The 15,112-nt window shown below is 42.1% G+C and overlaps 2 protein-coding genes across 2 annotated transcripts; one reads left to right on the forward strand and one right to left on the reverse strand.

The window, feature by feature from the left end:
• Positions 1–11,714: 11,714 nt before the first annotated feature.
• LOC147448228 (F-box/kelch-repeat protein At1g15670-like) lies at positions 11,715–13,223 on the forward strand. Its single transcript, XM_086524525.1, has one exon. It carries the CDS (start codon positions 11,716–11,718, stop codon positions 13,120–13,122), a length of 1,407 nt encoding a protein of 468 aa, XP_086380651.1. The 5' UTR covers position 11,715; the 3' UTR covers positions 13,123–13,223.
• Positions 13,224–13,447: 224 nt separating this feature from the next.
• LOC147448229 (uncharacterized) lies at positions 13,448–13,909 on the reverse strand. Its single transcript, XM_086524526.1, has one exon. The coding sequence runs from the start codon at positions 13,907–13,909 to the stop codon at positions 13,448–13,450; it is 462 nt and encodes a 153-aa protein (XP_086380652.1).
• Between the last annotated feature and the right edge of the window lie 1,203 nt (positions 13,910–15,112).

A 15,112-nucleotide genomic window follows, 5' to 3' on the forward strand; every position in this document is an offset into this window, starting at 1 on the left:
AGAAACCACTATGAGGGTGTTTTGGCAACCTATGGCCCCAGGGCAATAGGGTGCTCTGTTTATGTCCATAGGGTTTTTTGTATACTAGGGAAAACTCTACATGATCTATCTTGGCATCTTATGGCGGTTGTCCTCTATGCTAATAAGAAACAACCATTGCTCTAGGTTTGTCTTCTATTGCTTTACGACAACAAGGTGTCATCCCCCATGCCAATAACTAAAGTAAACCTAAATACTCTACATTGACACCCTATGGCCTAAGGCCCAGTTTGATCTATGCTACCCTAAACCCCTCTATGCTCTATGTTGACACCCTACAGCCCCAAGGCCACAAGGTGCCCTCTCTCTCTCTCTCTCTCTCTTTCTCTCTCTCTCTCTCGGATTTAAATTGTTTATTTGACCTTATTACCTCTCCTCCCTCTTTCTCAGCTTCCTCTCCTTTGTTTGTCTCTCTTCCTCTCCTTTCTCTCTAGTCACTCCAAATAACTTTTTTTTGCCCTCTTCTCATCTCTCCCCATTCATATAGCAAGCAGACCCTTGTGAATTTTGGGCGTGAATATCTACCGGTTTACCTGTAGCATCGTCATTCAGGCACCCCCTACCAAGTCTCCTCTTTCTGGGACCTCTCTCACACCAACAAAAAGCGTACAATACAAAGATTAGTTATTTACTATTTTATTGTTTTACTGTTTTACAGTTTTATTGTTTTATTGTTTTATTGTTTTATTGTTTGACTGTTTTACAATAAGAGAGAGGCAAATAAATGTACAAAAAAAGATTGAGCTTACTTGCAAGCGGTGTCGTGAGGCACTGTTGTGTTTGGGAGAGAGGCGCATGGAGGGAGAGAGAAGGCGGGAGAGGTGGCATTGGAGGATGTTGCACATTTGTGAGAGGCTCAGGAAGGCGTTCGATGTCATTAGATGTTGCACGCTTGAGAGGCGCACGGAGGGTAGCAAAGGGCAGCAAAGGGAGGCTATTCGTTCGGCGAAGGGCAACACGAGGTGTTGTTTGTTTGGGAGAAGAGGTGCAGCAAGGGCCGATAGAGGGGCACTCTTTCTTCGAGAGAGGAGGCACTTCGAGGCATAGGGAGGGCACGCAGCAGAGGTAGCACAAAGGAGGCGTTTGGGAGAGGCATATGGAGGGAGGACGTTTGGGAGAGGCGTAGGGAGCGCGCACGAAGGGCGTTAGGAGAGGCGCAGGGAGCGTGTAGAGAGCTGTGTTTGAGAGATCAGAGAAGGGTTTCAAAGAGAGAGAGAGAGAGAGAGAGAGAGAGAGAGAGAGAGAGAGAGAGAGAGAGAGAGAGAGAGAGAGAGAGAGAGAGAGAGAGATAAGGTTAATAAACTTTGTTAATTCAAAAAATTCAAAATTTTACTTTCAAATTTTAAACATAAACTTCCCGCTCTCTTTTATTTTGAATTTTGAAGGGTTTAAACTCGTTTTTTTAAGGGGGAGAGTCATACCAAAGGATTGGAAACTTAAGAGCTTTCCGCAAAAAAAAGAAGAGTATAGATTTTTTTTGAAAAATTGGCGTGAGACTTTGTCAGTGCCCGTGTCGTCTCGCTACAAGTGGAATGACACCCATGGTCAAAATCACCGTCCCGGGACCAAAAATCGCATACTAAAAAATACACTAAAAAGAATTCAAAATTAGAGAATTTTCTCTCGAAAAAACTGCAATATTTTTTTGTGCAGTATTGATCGGGAGACTTGAAAACACATTTTGGGAAAAATTGGAATAAGCAAAAAAAAGTCTTTTTTTTGCACGTGCAATTGCACACTAATTGCACGTTTTTGAAAGTGTGAGCATACATGCAACATACACATATTTATAAAAATAGTATTTAAACAAGGAGGCCACATACTAGAATGGGTTGCAAAGGTGTTGGTGCGCATTTGTGAAGAGGCTTGTAAAGGTGCACATATGCAATTTGATCACACATTTGATCATGGGATACGTGCATACCGTCGTTTTTTATGTCCCTTCAAAGACGTAAACATATCATATGGATCCATGGGACTACTTGAGACACGGTTTCAATATATAATCAATGGTTGCAGATACACCACATGGAATATGATCAATCAATGTGGATGCACCATGTGGCATATCATGCGGCTCATACGTAACCCCTTATGTCCTGGTGGGCTCTAGCTTTCTGAAATCACTATATATAGCACCCTATGGCCCAAAGTCCATAGGATGCATATATAGCTCACCACAAAACACCACTAGATAGTGTCATGTGGTTATAAATCCATAAGATCTATTTATATTTAGCTAGAAACATCAACATATAGCATCCTATGGCCTTTTATCCGAAGGATGTTCATATACTCATCATGAAACACCTACATCTAGGGCCCTATGGACCTAAGGCCATAGGATATATATATATAATCATATCATGACACCTACATATAGCATCCTATGGACCTAAGTCCAAAGGATGTATACAAATGCATTGTGTCCCTAAGGCCACATGATGCTATATACCCATCATGAGACAACTACATATAGTGCCCTATGGCCCTCAAGCCATAGGATGTATATTTACTCAGCACAAAACACCTACATAAAACATCATATAGACTAAAGGCCATATGAATTATATATACTCAACACAAAACACCTATATATAGCATCCTATGGCCCTAAGGCCATAGGATGTTATATACCCATCATGAGACAGCTACATATAGTGCCCTATGGCCCTCAAGCCATAGGATGTATATTTACTCAGCACAAAACACCTACATAAAACATCATATAGACTAAAGGCCATATGAATTATATATACTCAACACAAAACACCTATATATAGCATCCTATGGCCCTAAGGCCATAGGATGTTATATACCCATCATTAGATAGCTACATATAGTGCCCTATGGCCCTTAGTCCATAGGATGTGTACATATGCATCACGAAACACCTACATATAGCATCCTATGACCCTAAGGCCACATGATGTTATATACCCATCATGAGACAACTACATATAGTACCCTATGGCCTGAGGGCCATAGGATGTGTACAGTTGCATCGCGAAACACCTACATATAGCATCCTATGGCCCTCAGGCCACAGGATGTTATATACCCATCATGAGACAACTACATATAGTGCCCTATGGCCCTCAGGCCATAGGATGTGTACAATTGCATCGTGAAACACCTACATATAGCATCCTATGACTCTCAGGCCACATGATGTTGTATACCCATCATGAGAAAACTACATATAGTGCCCTATGGCCCTCAGGCCATAGGATGTGTAGAGTTGCATTGCCAAACACCTACATATAGTGCCCTATGGCCCTCAGGCCATAGGATGTGTAGAGTTGCATTGCCAAACACCTACATATAGCATCCTATGCCCCTAAGGCCATAGGATGTTGTATGCCCATCATGAGACAACTACATATAGTGCCCTATGGCCCTCATGCCATAGGATGTGTAGAGTTGCATTGCCAAACACCTACATATAGCATCCTATGGCCCTAAGGCCATAGGATGTTATATACCCATCATGAGACAACTACATATAGTGCCCTATGGCCCTCAAGCCATAGGATGTGTACAGTTGCAAATACTTACATATAGCATCCTATGGCCCTAAGGCCACATGATGTTATACACCACATCATGAGACAACTACATATAGTGCCCTATGGCCCTTAGGTCATAGAATGTATATTTACTCAACACAAAACACCTACATAATAGATCTATGGATCTAAGGCCATAGGATGAATACATACTCATCATGAACCACTACATATAGCATCATGTGGCCCTAAGTCCGTAGGATTCTGTATACCCATCATGAAACAACCACATATAGTGCCCTGTGTGTATGTATTCATCATGAAACACCTACATATATACTCACAATGAAATGACTTTGTGATGGTTTTCTTAACAAATATTTGTTGAAACCTTCTTGTAGGTATGGATTTTAATCAAGGCGATAGAGTATGCATGTTTGTAGCCACACAAAAGGTTGCCCTTGGGAGTATAGGTGAGACAAACCCAAACGCATATTGCTCAGGCATGCTTATTGGGGAAGGAAATGTATCAGTGTCAATTGATTTGTCTTTTCAAAAGAAAGCACTTATTCCATTTCCGACAATGGATGCATTAACACCATATTAGTGAATTTGGGAATTTCCCAGTTCCCACTTTCAAAACAAGCTTAAGATTTGACCACATGGAAAAATCTTAGCCAAAGTTTTGAGAGCATGGCTCAGAAGATCTTTTCAAGTACTACCTTATGGAAGTTTTTGGCCTTAAAAACTAGTTTGAGATTTGTCCATATGGCCAAATCTTCAAGACATTGGTGATTACCAAATTGGCTCTAAAGTCTCAAACTCTCTAATATGGTGTTCATTGATAGTGGGAGATGTTTTTCACAGTATTATGAAATGTAGTATTGGGTTTCTACAACATATGACTGAGATACAGTACGAAGCGGTTTCTATGTCTGAGACTCACAAAGGAATGGGAGCATTCAGGCACAATCTGATGGAATGATCTATAGGGAGGTTTGGAAGGATAAGAGGGTTCAACTTTAGGATGAAATAAAAAGACATGTAGTAGCCGAAGGGGTTGTCATGTATGTGTGTCCATTTGATTCCATGAACTTTGGTGAGCTAGGTGAAGATAACATCGGTATTAGTATTGAAACATCCTATGCTTGTGAGGCTACTATTTCTGTACAATCTGATGTATGTAGCATCAGTCTGGTTTGTTGGCCTATCAAGAGAGTGACAACTATGGATGGAAAAGCGACACATTAAAAGATACATGCATTGAATCAGCTCGTTTGGTAGAGCCTATTTCAAAAAAACAAAAATATTGCTTTATGAATAGGAAGTCAATAATGCCCGTGAAACCTTCTAAGAGATCCAATGAAGCATCCCTATCATCTGTCCAACTTGTTTCAGCCATAGATTGTTGTTCTAAGAGGTGTTGTCAATATGCCAATAGAGATAAGGTCATGGCTATGTGGAATGAATTTTGGGGACAAAGTTTGCAAAGTAGAACCAACCATGTGTATGATACAATGTTGACTACTTGGTGTGAGAACAAAACAACTACAAAGACTTGCTATGTATTTTCGTTTAATGGCAATGAGGTCTGTAGTAGAGCTTGGTACAAAATTCATGGCATTCCAAAAACTTCATTTTATCGTTACCGTGAACAATTTGAAAATGGGGTTCGACGCTCAGTGCATGGTAATGATGGTGTCATAAGAAAAGGAAGAGACCATACAGAAATGGGAAGGGCATTGATGCGCTCTTTTATAGATGAAAACTTAGAGAAAATGCCACATAAGAGTAGAACTATGGAAGATGGTACCAAAGAAACCTTGCTTGCAATACCAAACACGTACAAGAAAATAGACATCTTACATGATGTCAATAAAACACTCGAGAGTATGAGTCTCAAGCCAATGTCTAGCACTACATTCAATAGGGTTTAGAATACAGAGTTTGCTAATGTGACCTTGTAAAAAACAAGCGAGTTCTCCAAATGTGTTGTGTGTAGTCGGATAAAGTCTCAACTAGAGTCAACAACGAATGATGAGTTGATTTCACGTTTGAAGGATGAAAGTAAAATTCACATGATGCAACAAAAAAGCTGTACAAATGTGTACTACACCTGGCGTAAGTTCTCACAAATGCAAAAGGATAAGTACTTATGCATTATACATGATAAAATGGACCAAAAAAAGACAGCAATACCTAGATTGCGAGTGAACTCAAAAGACTATGCAAATGCATATCAGTTGCAAGTATCATTAATAGGTATGATAACACATGGGCATGGGCATGGGATGTATGGTCATTTCTCGTTGAATGGTCTATGGCCTTCGGATCCAAATGCTACAACTGGTTCCTTTACATTATGCTTTCAAAATTTGGAAAGAACAGAAAACCATGGGCTAGGAGATTTACGCCATGATGGTATGCCACGCAGCAACGTAACATTGTTCAATGCATTTAATTCAAGGACAGCTCTAGACCACCAAAACAGAATGATGAAAGAGTGTAAGAGGAATGCATCAGCAGCAGTAACACCACCGTTGGCTATTGAAGGATGTAATGGAGAGGTTTCTAACTTGCAATCAACCTCCTCTCAATGTGTTGTGGATACCATGTCCACTCCCGTGTTTCAAAAATTACCTGAGAATCTTCTGCTACAGCTAGATAATTGTGCAAGAGAGAATAAGAATCGATATTTATTTGCATACTTATCCTTGCTAGTAGCAAAAGGTGTTTTCAAAACCGTGCATTTGGGATTCTTAATGGTGGGTCATACACATGAGGACATAGATGGAATGTTTAGCAGGTTCTCAGAGGGGTTACGAACAGGAATGACCTACACTTTTCCACATTTGATGTAACATTTTCAAAAATGTGAAAGTTCAGCTCCAGCACCCTTTTTGATGACCCAAGTTCCTGACTACAAATCCTTTGTTAAAAGGTACATGTGTGATGGGGACAAGATGCTCTTGTTGGACACTCTAAGCCACTTCAATTTTGTTTCTTTATGTAAGGTGAACTCCCAGTAATGCAGTACAAAATTCATCCCAAATCACCTGATTGGATGTCGAGAGAGTCAGAAATTGAGTTGTGGAAGAAAGATGATCAAGGGAAACCAAAATTGCAAGTAGGCTGTCCAGATGTGCTTCTTATAGCAGACTATGTGAGAGACAGTCCACTTGTTATTCAAGGGATTAAGACATATCTTGAATTCTGGAAAAGATGGACTCTACTAAAGGGAAAGGAGCATGATTCTACAAAATACATGGAGCCAATTATTATCTATTGGCAAAAAAAAATGAGTGAGCTTGAACAATTAACCAACAAACAAATTGGTGAATATACATCATACTGGCCAAAGACTATAGGGAGTCATCTAATGCAACAGATAGAGGAAGACACAGATGAGTTTCAAGGATATGAAGAATTGAATAATGATCACTATGTTGGTCCTCAAAGTGCAAGGCCATGGGAAGCTTTTAGGCCTCAAATTGATGTAAGGAAAGGGGATTTTGTTCTTGTGAGACCAGCAGATCCAGAATATCCGATATGGCTAGGAGTTGCAGAGTCAAATGTTGATGTAGACAGCTCATCTCCTAACTACAAGAAAGTTTTCATTCAATATTGGGCACCAAAACATCGGAAAAAAAATCCCACAATCCAAGAACAATATAAGGATTGTTGGAAAAAGAATTGGTGCTGCAATCTTGCTGACCAAAAGCGTTGGGAGTGTGTTGATGCAGTTGTGTAGTCATGGACTCCAAGGGGTGGAATACTTGCACAAGCAATTAAAATCCCATCCAATGTTGTAGAGAAAGCACAAGCTAGCTTAATAGGAGAAACTGAATAGCATTTCATTTTCATATATTGTTTTTCTTTCTATCTGTGTCTATGTATGTTTTATAAAGTATCAATTAATACAAGTCCTCAAGACAAGTCCCAAAATAAATGAAATTTTCCTAAATCAAATGGGAAATAGAAATCCATAGGCATTGAAATCAGTCCCAAAGTTGTGGAATTTTTCTATTTCATCTAAAAGAGTGTTTGTTTGTCTATTTGATATATAGATACGTTGATCGAAATTAAGCATGCACTAGTGAGGAAAACATACGACTAAACTAAACTTAAGGAAGCTTTTACAAATTCAAAAATACAGAAAGCATAAACAGACTATAAAAATTGAACTACACTACCGACATGATATTCCTGTATGAATGTCATCTAGTTGTGCAAGCCGGAGAACAATGTTTGAGTCAAGCTACAAAAAAGCAATATGAATAGTTAAACATATCGTCTTACAATGAAATGTCACAGACTGAAATTGCAAAGAATACAATGCACGTCAGGAAGAGGTGCCATACAAAAGTATGGTGGAGATCTAGTATTGTGGTCTCCAAAAAGTATAAGAAACGGAAGTCGTGCCCTGCTCCATAGCGTTTATGTGTTGCGCCAAGCAAACACATAGTCATGGAGTGCTGGATATAGATAACGAACCTTGTAGTGTTGTCGAGGTAAAGTTGCGCTTGTGCAATTGAAATGTCCAGTGTTGTGAATATATATCCTCCCTGCCAGACACAAAACATGCATTAACAAAAATACAAGAGATGTAGCATATTGATTAAGTTTAAAGCAAAGCAGATCTAATTTTATATTCTATGTCGAAGGTTCACTACATAAAGAGTTATTTCTATTTGTAGTGTGTCCTCTCCTTGTAGACCTTCTATTTGCAGTGCTTCTCCTCAATTATGCAACTCCATGTTGCAAACTTGCATCGGTCAAACAATACCTTCCACTGTTGCTTTCCCTATGCAAGGTCGCATGATAATGACATGTAATGTAATTGGCCTATTTAATTTGAGAGTAGCGGAAATTAATGAGAGTACTTTTGAGAAATGACTTTGTGAGCATAGCGGGTGAACATAATTGAAGATAGCAACATAATCATAGCAATTAGTTAACTTGTCATGAACAATACTTTTGCAAGAGAGAGAATTTAGAGAACATGACAACAGTTGAGGACCGGATTTATGTGGAGCCGGTCCCCCCTCCAATAGGCATTTGTATTATGATTTCTCCCATTAAGAGAGACTTGTTACAATACAATCTTTGTGTTCCTTGTGACCTAGGTGATGCAATGAAGATGGAAAGCTTCATGCATCACAAACATAACATAAACTTGAAGAAAGCTTTAACTATCCCAAGCCTCAGTCCCAAGACCTCAAACACCTTCGAAGGTGGAGAAAGCTAGCAGGGAATGAGGGTAGGGAAGAGGAAGAAGAAACATTTCGTAGGAGAAAGAATTAGTTCCTCACTTATCATAACTCTTGTTGCTAGTATACATAATAGCATAGTAATGAAGAATAAGGAGATGGAAAGCTTAAGCATTGAAGCATGACTCTTGGTTGGATTTGCACTCCATATCCAAGAGTGTTGGTGTAGGCTCTCAACCTCTACTTGCTTGGAGAAGGAGAGGGAGCTCTTGCACTTTGCATAGCACACAATGAGAGTGTTTGTGAGTGTGTGTGGGTGAGTATACCCCCTAAGCAACCCCCTATGTTGATTGGGTTGACCCTCCCTTTGTAGCTCATGCTTGAAGCTCATTGAACCCCTCCAGGCCTAGCCAATCACAAGCAGGAGGCATTACAAGCAGCAAGGGTACCCTTGAGACAAGTGGCCCCCTTTCCCCTTTGAGAGAGAGGGATAGATAAATGCTAAATCATTTAATTAAATCTCCTAAATTATTATTGGACCCCTTGGGTGGCCAACCAATAGGTTTCAGGCACACCATGAGGGCAACATGAGGAGGAACTTGACAAGTGTCCCTTTTGCTTTCTTTGTACCATGCATGTCTTGTGTGAGTGTGTGGGTGTTCTCTCTCATCCCCCCTCATGTAGGGCTCGCTCCCTCCTTGTAGAGATTGAATCTTTGACTTTTTGACACCTCAAGCCCCTCATGCATAGGCCTAGTTCCCACCACAAGCTTGGCTCATAAGCACTTTTAAGCTTGGGCTGGGTTCTCACCTCAAGTGCAACCCTAGCATCTCAAGCATGTCAAGCACCCCAATCATCTCAATAATTAAGCACCTCAAGCATCTCAAGTACCTCAATCATCAAGAACCTCAAGCACCTTAGTCATCAAGCATGACAAGAAAGACAAGCACCTCGAGCTGGGTCGGGTTCCCGCTCCTCAAGCTCAACCCTAGCTTACCTAAGATCAAAGGCCTTTTACAGTACACATTATTGGAGGTCTTCAATGAAGCTAACCCTAAGGTCTTATGCTCCATTTGTTAGCCTTGCTCTTTGATAGACCATCTATCATTTGGGCCCCTTTACCATTGGCCCCGTGTTGAGATAGATCTATAAGCACATGTCTATATCTTAACACTTGTTCCCGTTTATTCTCCCACATTAAGTGATCAATTTAATATGAGAAAATCATTTGGGTTGGTTAGATATTAGATATTAGATTTTATGACATGACATGTTGAGTTCGGCGTTTCCATAGAGGAAGACAACATATTTTGTCCACTCATCACTATTGCAAATGAGGATCTGGCGAACGTTGTACTTGTTCACTTTCAGTGCTAAGTGAACGGACTCTAGGAGGCCGCTTTGTGGAGAGCAGCTCTTAGAGTATCATATTCTATGTCATAGACTGAATGCTCTCACGAACTCCCTCATCCACATGAGCCTGGGTGGTATGGCACTAGGCCAAGAAGGCTCGACAGCCAGCCTGTCAAGGTCTTGGCCACTCAACCATAAATAGCTAAGCAGTCAACCATGAATAGCCGACACTTAACACGAACACATATACATCCAGAAATCCCGGGAGAGCGAGGCATGCATAAGAGGCAATGCAAGAAATGAGGGCTCACGATATGCTCTCCTCCCCATGTGCAGAGTCGCCATAGCCGATTCTAAACTATATAACCAAAGGAGAGTTAGCATGGCGATGACGTTTTCTAAGCAGGCCTCGTGCCCTTTCATCACCTACACCCCTGCTCTCTGCTGATCGACAAAAATGGCATTGAGATTCTATGAAATTGCCATTGAGAGCCCTTAATAGTTCCCCAAATTAAGGCACTTGAGTGTAATGTGGAGAGAAAAAAAACTTCTAAGCAATCTATGGTTAATACCTTGAGTCTTGAAAGGATCTCGATTGGGAGACTCTGCCATGATCATTGGCATATACCTACTGCACGCCAACGCGGCAAGCGAATTTGGCCAGAACGCAATGCGAGGAATGTGACACTTATCGGCCACTTCCTGAGTTCATAGGAGGAAGGAATCCGAGATAATGCAACTGATGTGACGGCCCTGCTCTTGCACCTTTCTCCCCACGAGCTCATCAAAGGATGTCTACATTAAGAGCAGAGAGGCGATGAAATGCAGGGGTTGGAGCATGCAATTGCGCTCTTGCAAATCATGTAGGCCATCCCTGATGCCGGCGAGGGTGATGCTGAGTGCTGAGGCGGTGGAGGCCATCTGCGGGGAGGGCCTGCCTGGCTTTGAGCATGTGCTTGAGGATGAAGTCGGTGGTGACGAAGGTGAATATGGAAAAGCTGCGGGAGGCCAAGAGCTTGGGGAGCTGCATGAGGGGCGTGATGTGGCCCTGGAGAGGGTATGGTAGGACGAGCAGATGAGCAGGAGGAGGAGCAGCAGGAAGAGGAGGATGAGAGTCCATAAAGTTGCGCCTGGGATGAGTGCAGAGCTGATGGAGACTTACCTGAAGAATATTGAACTGCTGGCTCTGCAAAGCTTCGTCTCCGGATTGCTGTGCGTCTACAAGCCTGCAAAGCTTTGTGAAACTCCGAACTAGCGCCTCTACGAAAGTGCGACACTGCTTTTGTTTGCTTGCCAACCAGCGTCGCTTTTCACGGCCCGTTTTTTTATGAAATTTAATTCATACTTGAAGCTTTGAAGCTCTGCCACGTGGTGGCTTTTGGGTTCAGATAGAGGGCTCACCAAGTAACGAGCAGGCCGGATGCAGCAGCCTTTGCCTTCTCATCGATAGTTGAAGGCACGCTTATGATCTACCGCCGTTGTCCCTCACTTTTCGCGCTTTCTGTATCACTTGTCTTTAGTGGCTTGTTCTGCAAGTTTTTTTTTTTGTTGAAAAGCGGCCTATATATAATTGAATACATTGATCAATATCAGAAGCGACGACCATGGAAGCTGGCGGGGCGTTGCTGTTGCCGGGTCTGCCCAACGAGCTGGCGACGCAATGCTTGATACATGTTCCTGATCGGCTGCTGCGGGCAGTGAATAGAAGCTGGAGGCGCCTCCTCCTCTCTGATGATACCTTTCGCTCCATCAGGCTCTCGCAAGGCCACTCCACCGCACTCTTCCTGGCGGTGGCTCCGAAGCATCGCCTCCCTCGCGAGGACGTACACACTGACAACCCTAGCTATCGTTGCTTTGAGATTGACGTCACCGCTAATAATCAGCGTAGTAATTATTGGCACCTCATCAGCACGTTGTGTGAGCGCGAGGGGCAGCAGATTTTCAAACGCGGCCACAAATGTGTTGGGCTTGGTTCCTTGGTCCTAGTAATCGGTGGAAAAGATCACTTCAACACAGGCCGTAGTACTGGCTCTGCGGCCGTCCATGCCTTAGACAGGGCCACCGGACGTTGGCACAAGAGAGCTTCCATGGAAAGTCCAAGATTGTCTCGGTTTGCGGCAGTGACGCACAAGCGTCGGTATGTATTCGTATTCGGCGGTTATATAGGGCATGAAGAAGGTTTTGAATACTTACAGAGAGCAGAGGTTTACGACTCTCTGTCGGACAAATGGTCACCCATTGCTAGCATTCCAGTACCTTTGCAAATCGATGATTCCTTCTTATTCCAAGAAAGAATCTTCCTTGAAGGCCGGAGCGCCAAAGGAGGATATCAGAAGGTTGTGTTTTCGTATGATATTAACTTGGGCACTTGGCAAGAAGAGTCTCGCATTGCCAAGAAGATTAGGGCCTTGAGATACGACTCTGTCCGGAAGATTACAGCAGCTTCGATTTGTAATTCAGTTAGTACGGCTGCCACATTAAGCTGCAGCCTAGTTGCAGCAGTAATCGAGGCAATTCCATGTTCATATGACACATGCGAATTTGATTATCTTTCCCTTTACAAGCTAGAGAATGTGCTTGATGAAGGGCTTCAAAGAGACAACCCGTCTTCTTCTCAAGGTGCAGAACGCCAGCTATCGGACAACATGAACAATGATAGGGAATTAGACATCATCAGCGACGCTGAGGAATCGAGCAACATGGGTGATGATATGTCTTGCGATATTGAAGAATCAGACAGTTATATCAGTAGCGATACTGACGATGAGGTGGTTGGCCGGTGGAAAATGATGACAAGTCAGTTATGTGATCACCCTCGCACACTTTGGACTTTGGAAGCAGCAATTGCAGGAGACCCATCAGTTGATCTTGTGCTAGTGACAACAACTTTCTCTTCTTCTAAACAAGAGAATGTGTCCATTGATCCTTACTATTCGACGCCAAAAATCCTCAATGTCATTACTCGTAACTTATATCCTTGTGGTTCTGCTGTTGTAAGTGTAGTACTATAATGGTACTCAAAATTGTTGGTTACTTTTAAGTTGCTCTCAAGCTATTTTTCACTATCATCTACATGTTAAGGAAACTTGCTTTTAGTTCAGGCATTTGTTAGGTATAGATCTATTGGTTAGGAAATGGCAGAGCCAGGTTCCACTAGACTTAACATGCCCAATAAGTGGCATTTATCAATCTTGTGCTATTGTTTCTTTTGTTAGTATCCTCATCCTACAACACATGAGCATCTGTCTCTCTCCCGTTTGCTTTGGCTTGGCATATATAGGAGAGAGAGAGAGAGAGAGTGGTGTAGGCGGTGATGAAAGAGGGGAGGTGGGATTTTCAGGAGAAGGGTAGAAGCTCAAGACCGTTCACGTGCACAAGTTCAAAGATTTGGCTTGAATGGGAGTTGTGATGGAGTAGGGCAATGAAATTGAGGTGGACCGTGGTGGTGGCTGCACTTTCCAAGGATGTCAATAGCGTGCGGAGCATGTGAGGGTTGCAAGAGGGAAGAAGCCACATAGGACCCAGTGAGGAGCAAGGGGAAGAACAAGTGTCCAAGTTGATCAAGCCGCTAGCATTGGAAGCAGGCACCAAGTCCACCAAGGCATGTAGGCAGTTAAGGAGCTCCACCTTCATCACCACCCTTTTCCTCTCATGTCCCACATACATGGGGACATAGCCCCTGGTCACTCCTATACATGAGGCTCTCACCTCCTCCTCCTCCTCCTCCTCCTCTGATCTTGTCTCAAATCGCCTCTTCTGTTTTGATAGCTTCCTTATAATGGTTGTGACAAAATCCATCTCTCTCTATCTCTCTCTCTCTCTCTCTCTCTCTCTCTCTCTCTCTCTCGGACTATGAACATTGAGAATAACGGAATTAAGAAAATTGTAGTAACAATTTTTATGAGAATACTTTCTGAAAATAGAGGGTGAACTTGATTAGAGGTAGTAATATAACTATTATACTTAATTAACTTAGCATGAACAATACTTTGCAAGAGAGAGAATTACAGAACTTGACAACAGTTGAGGACCAAATTTATATGGAGCCAGTCCCCCCTCCAAAAGGCTTTTGTATTATAGTTTCTCCCATAAAGAGATACTTGGTACAATACAAGCTTTGTGTTTCTTGAAACCTTGATGGTGCAATGCAGATAGAGAGCTTCATGCACCACAATTATTCCGGTAACTAAGCATTAACTTGTCCCGTGTCTCAGTCCCAAGACCTCAAACACCTTCGCAGGTGGAGAGAGCTAGCAGGGAATGAGGATAGGCACTACAAGAGGTTGTGTGCACTTGTGACGCTGTTAGCGATGGGAATACATTGGGTTTTTATACTCCCCGGCATCGCTAAGACCGTCGCTAAGAGCGTCGATACGGGAACATCGCTATAAGCGTCGCTACGATCGTCGCTATAGATGTCACTATATAGAGACGCCTATAGCGACGGTCATAGCGACGTTTACAGGCCACCTATAGCGACGTTTATAGCGACGCTGTAGAGCCTTATATAGCGACGCCCGAGAGATTTCTTTTTTGGTGTTAGGGCATTGAATGCCCTGCCACCCATCACCCATATTGAATGTTTCATTAATGATTCACCTTTGAAGAAAATGCAAGCTTAGATATAGACCCAAAGTAGTCACCCACAAGACAATATAACCATTAACTCCATCATCCATAGTATTGTTTGCAGAATAAAGATACAAAACTGATAAAAGTAAATTGATGAAAGTAAATCAATGAAAGTAAATCTATGACAATTGTACACATCATAGACAAAATCACTTGATTGTTAAACTTTGCAAATGTAATAGTTACAACACCATTGTCATTATTGAAAAAATATACATGGTTTTCAAAAAGACGTATAAATGTCATCTCATGATACATATGCTATGACAAAAGGAAACTAATGCTATCTAGCTACGGCTAGACTGACATCGTCTAATCATACGTCTCATCGCGTCCAAGCGGCGTATCTGTCGGATATCTGCAAAAAAA

This window comes from Adiantum capillus-veneris, chromosome 11, assembly GCF_014529385.1.
Source record: "Adiantum capillus-veneris isolate H3 chromosome 11, ASM1452938v2, whole genome shotgun sequence".
NCBI classification, from domain to species: domain Eukaryota; kingdom Viridiplantae; phylum Streptophyta; class Polypodiopsida; order Polypodiales; family Pteridaceae; genus Adiantum; species Adiantum capillus-veneris.

Excerpts from the sequence above, each read along its gene's own strand:
- LOC147448228 (XM_086524525.1), top strand. The coding sequence starts at position 11,716 with ATGGAAGCTGGCGGGGCGTTGCTGTTGCCGGGTCTGCCCAACGAGCTG.
- LOC147448229 (XM_086524526.1), bottom strand. The coding sequence starts at position 13,909 with ATGGATTTTGTCACAACCATTATAAGGAAGCTATCAAAACAGAAGAGG.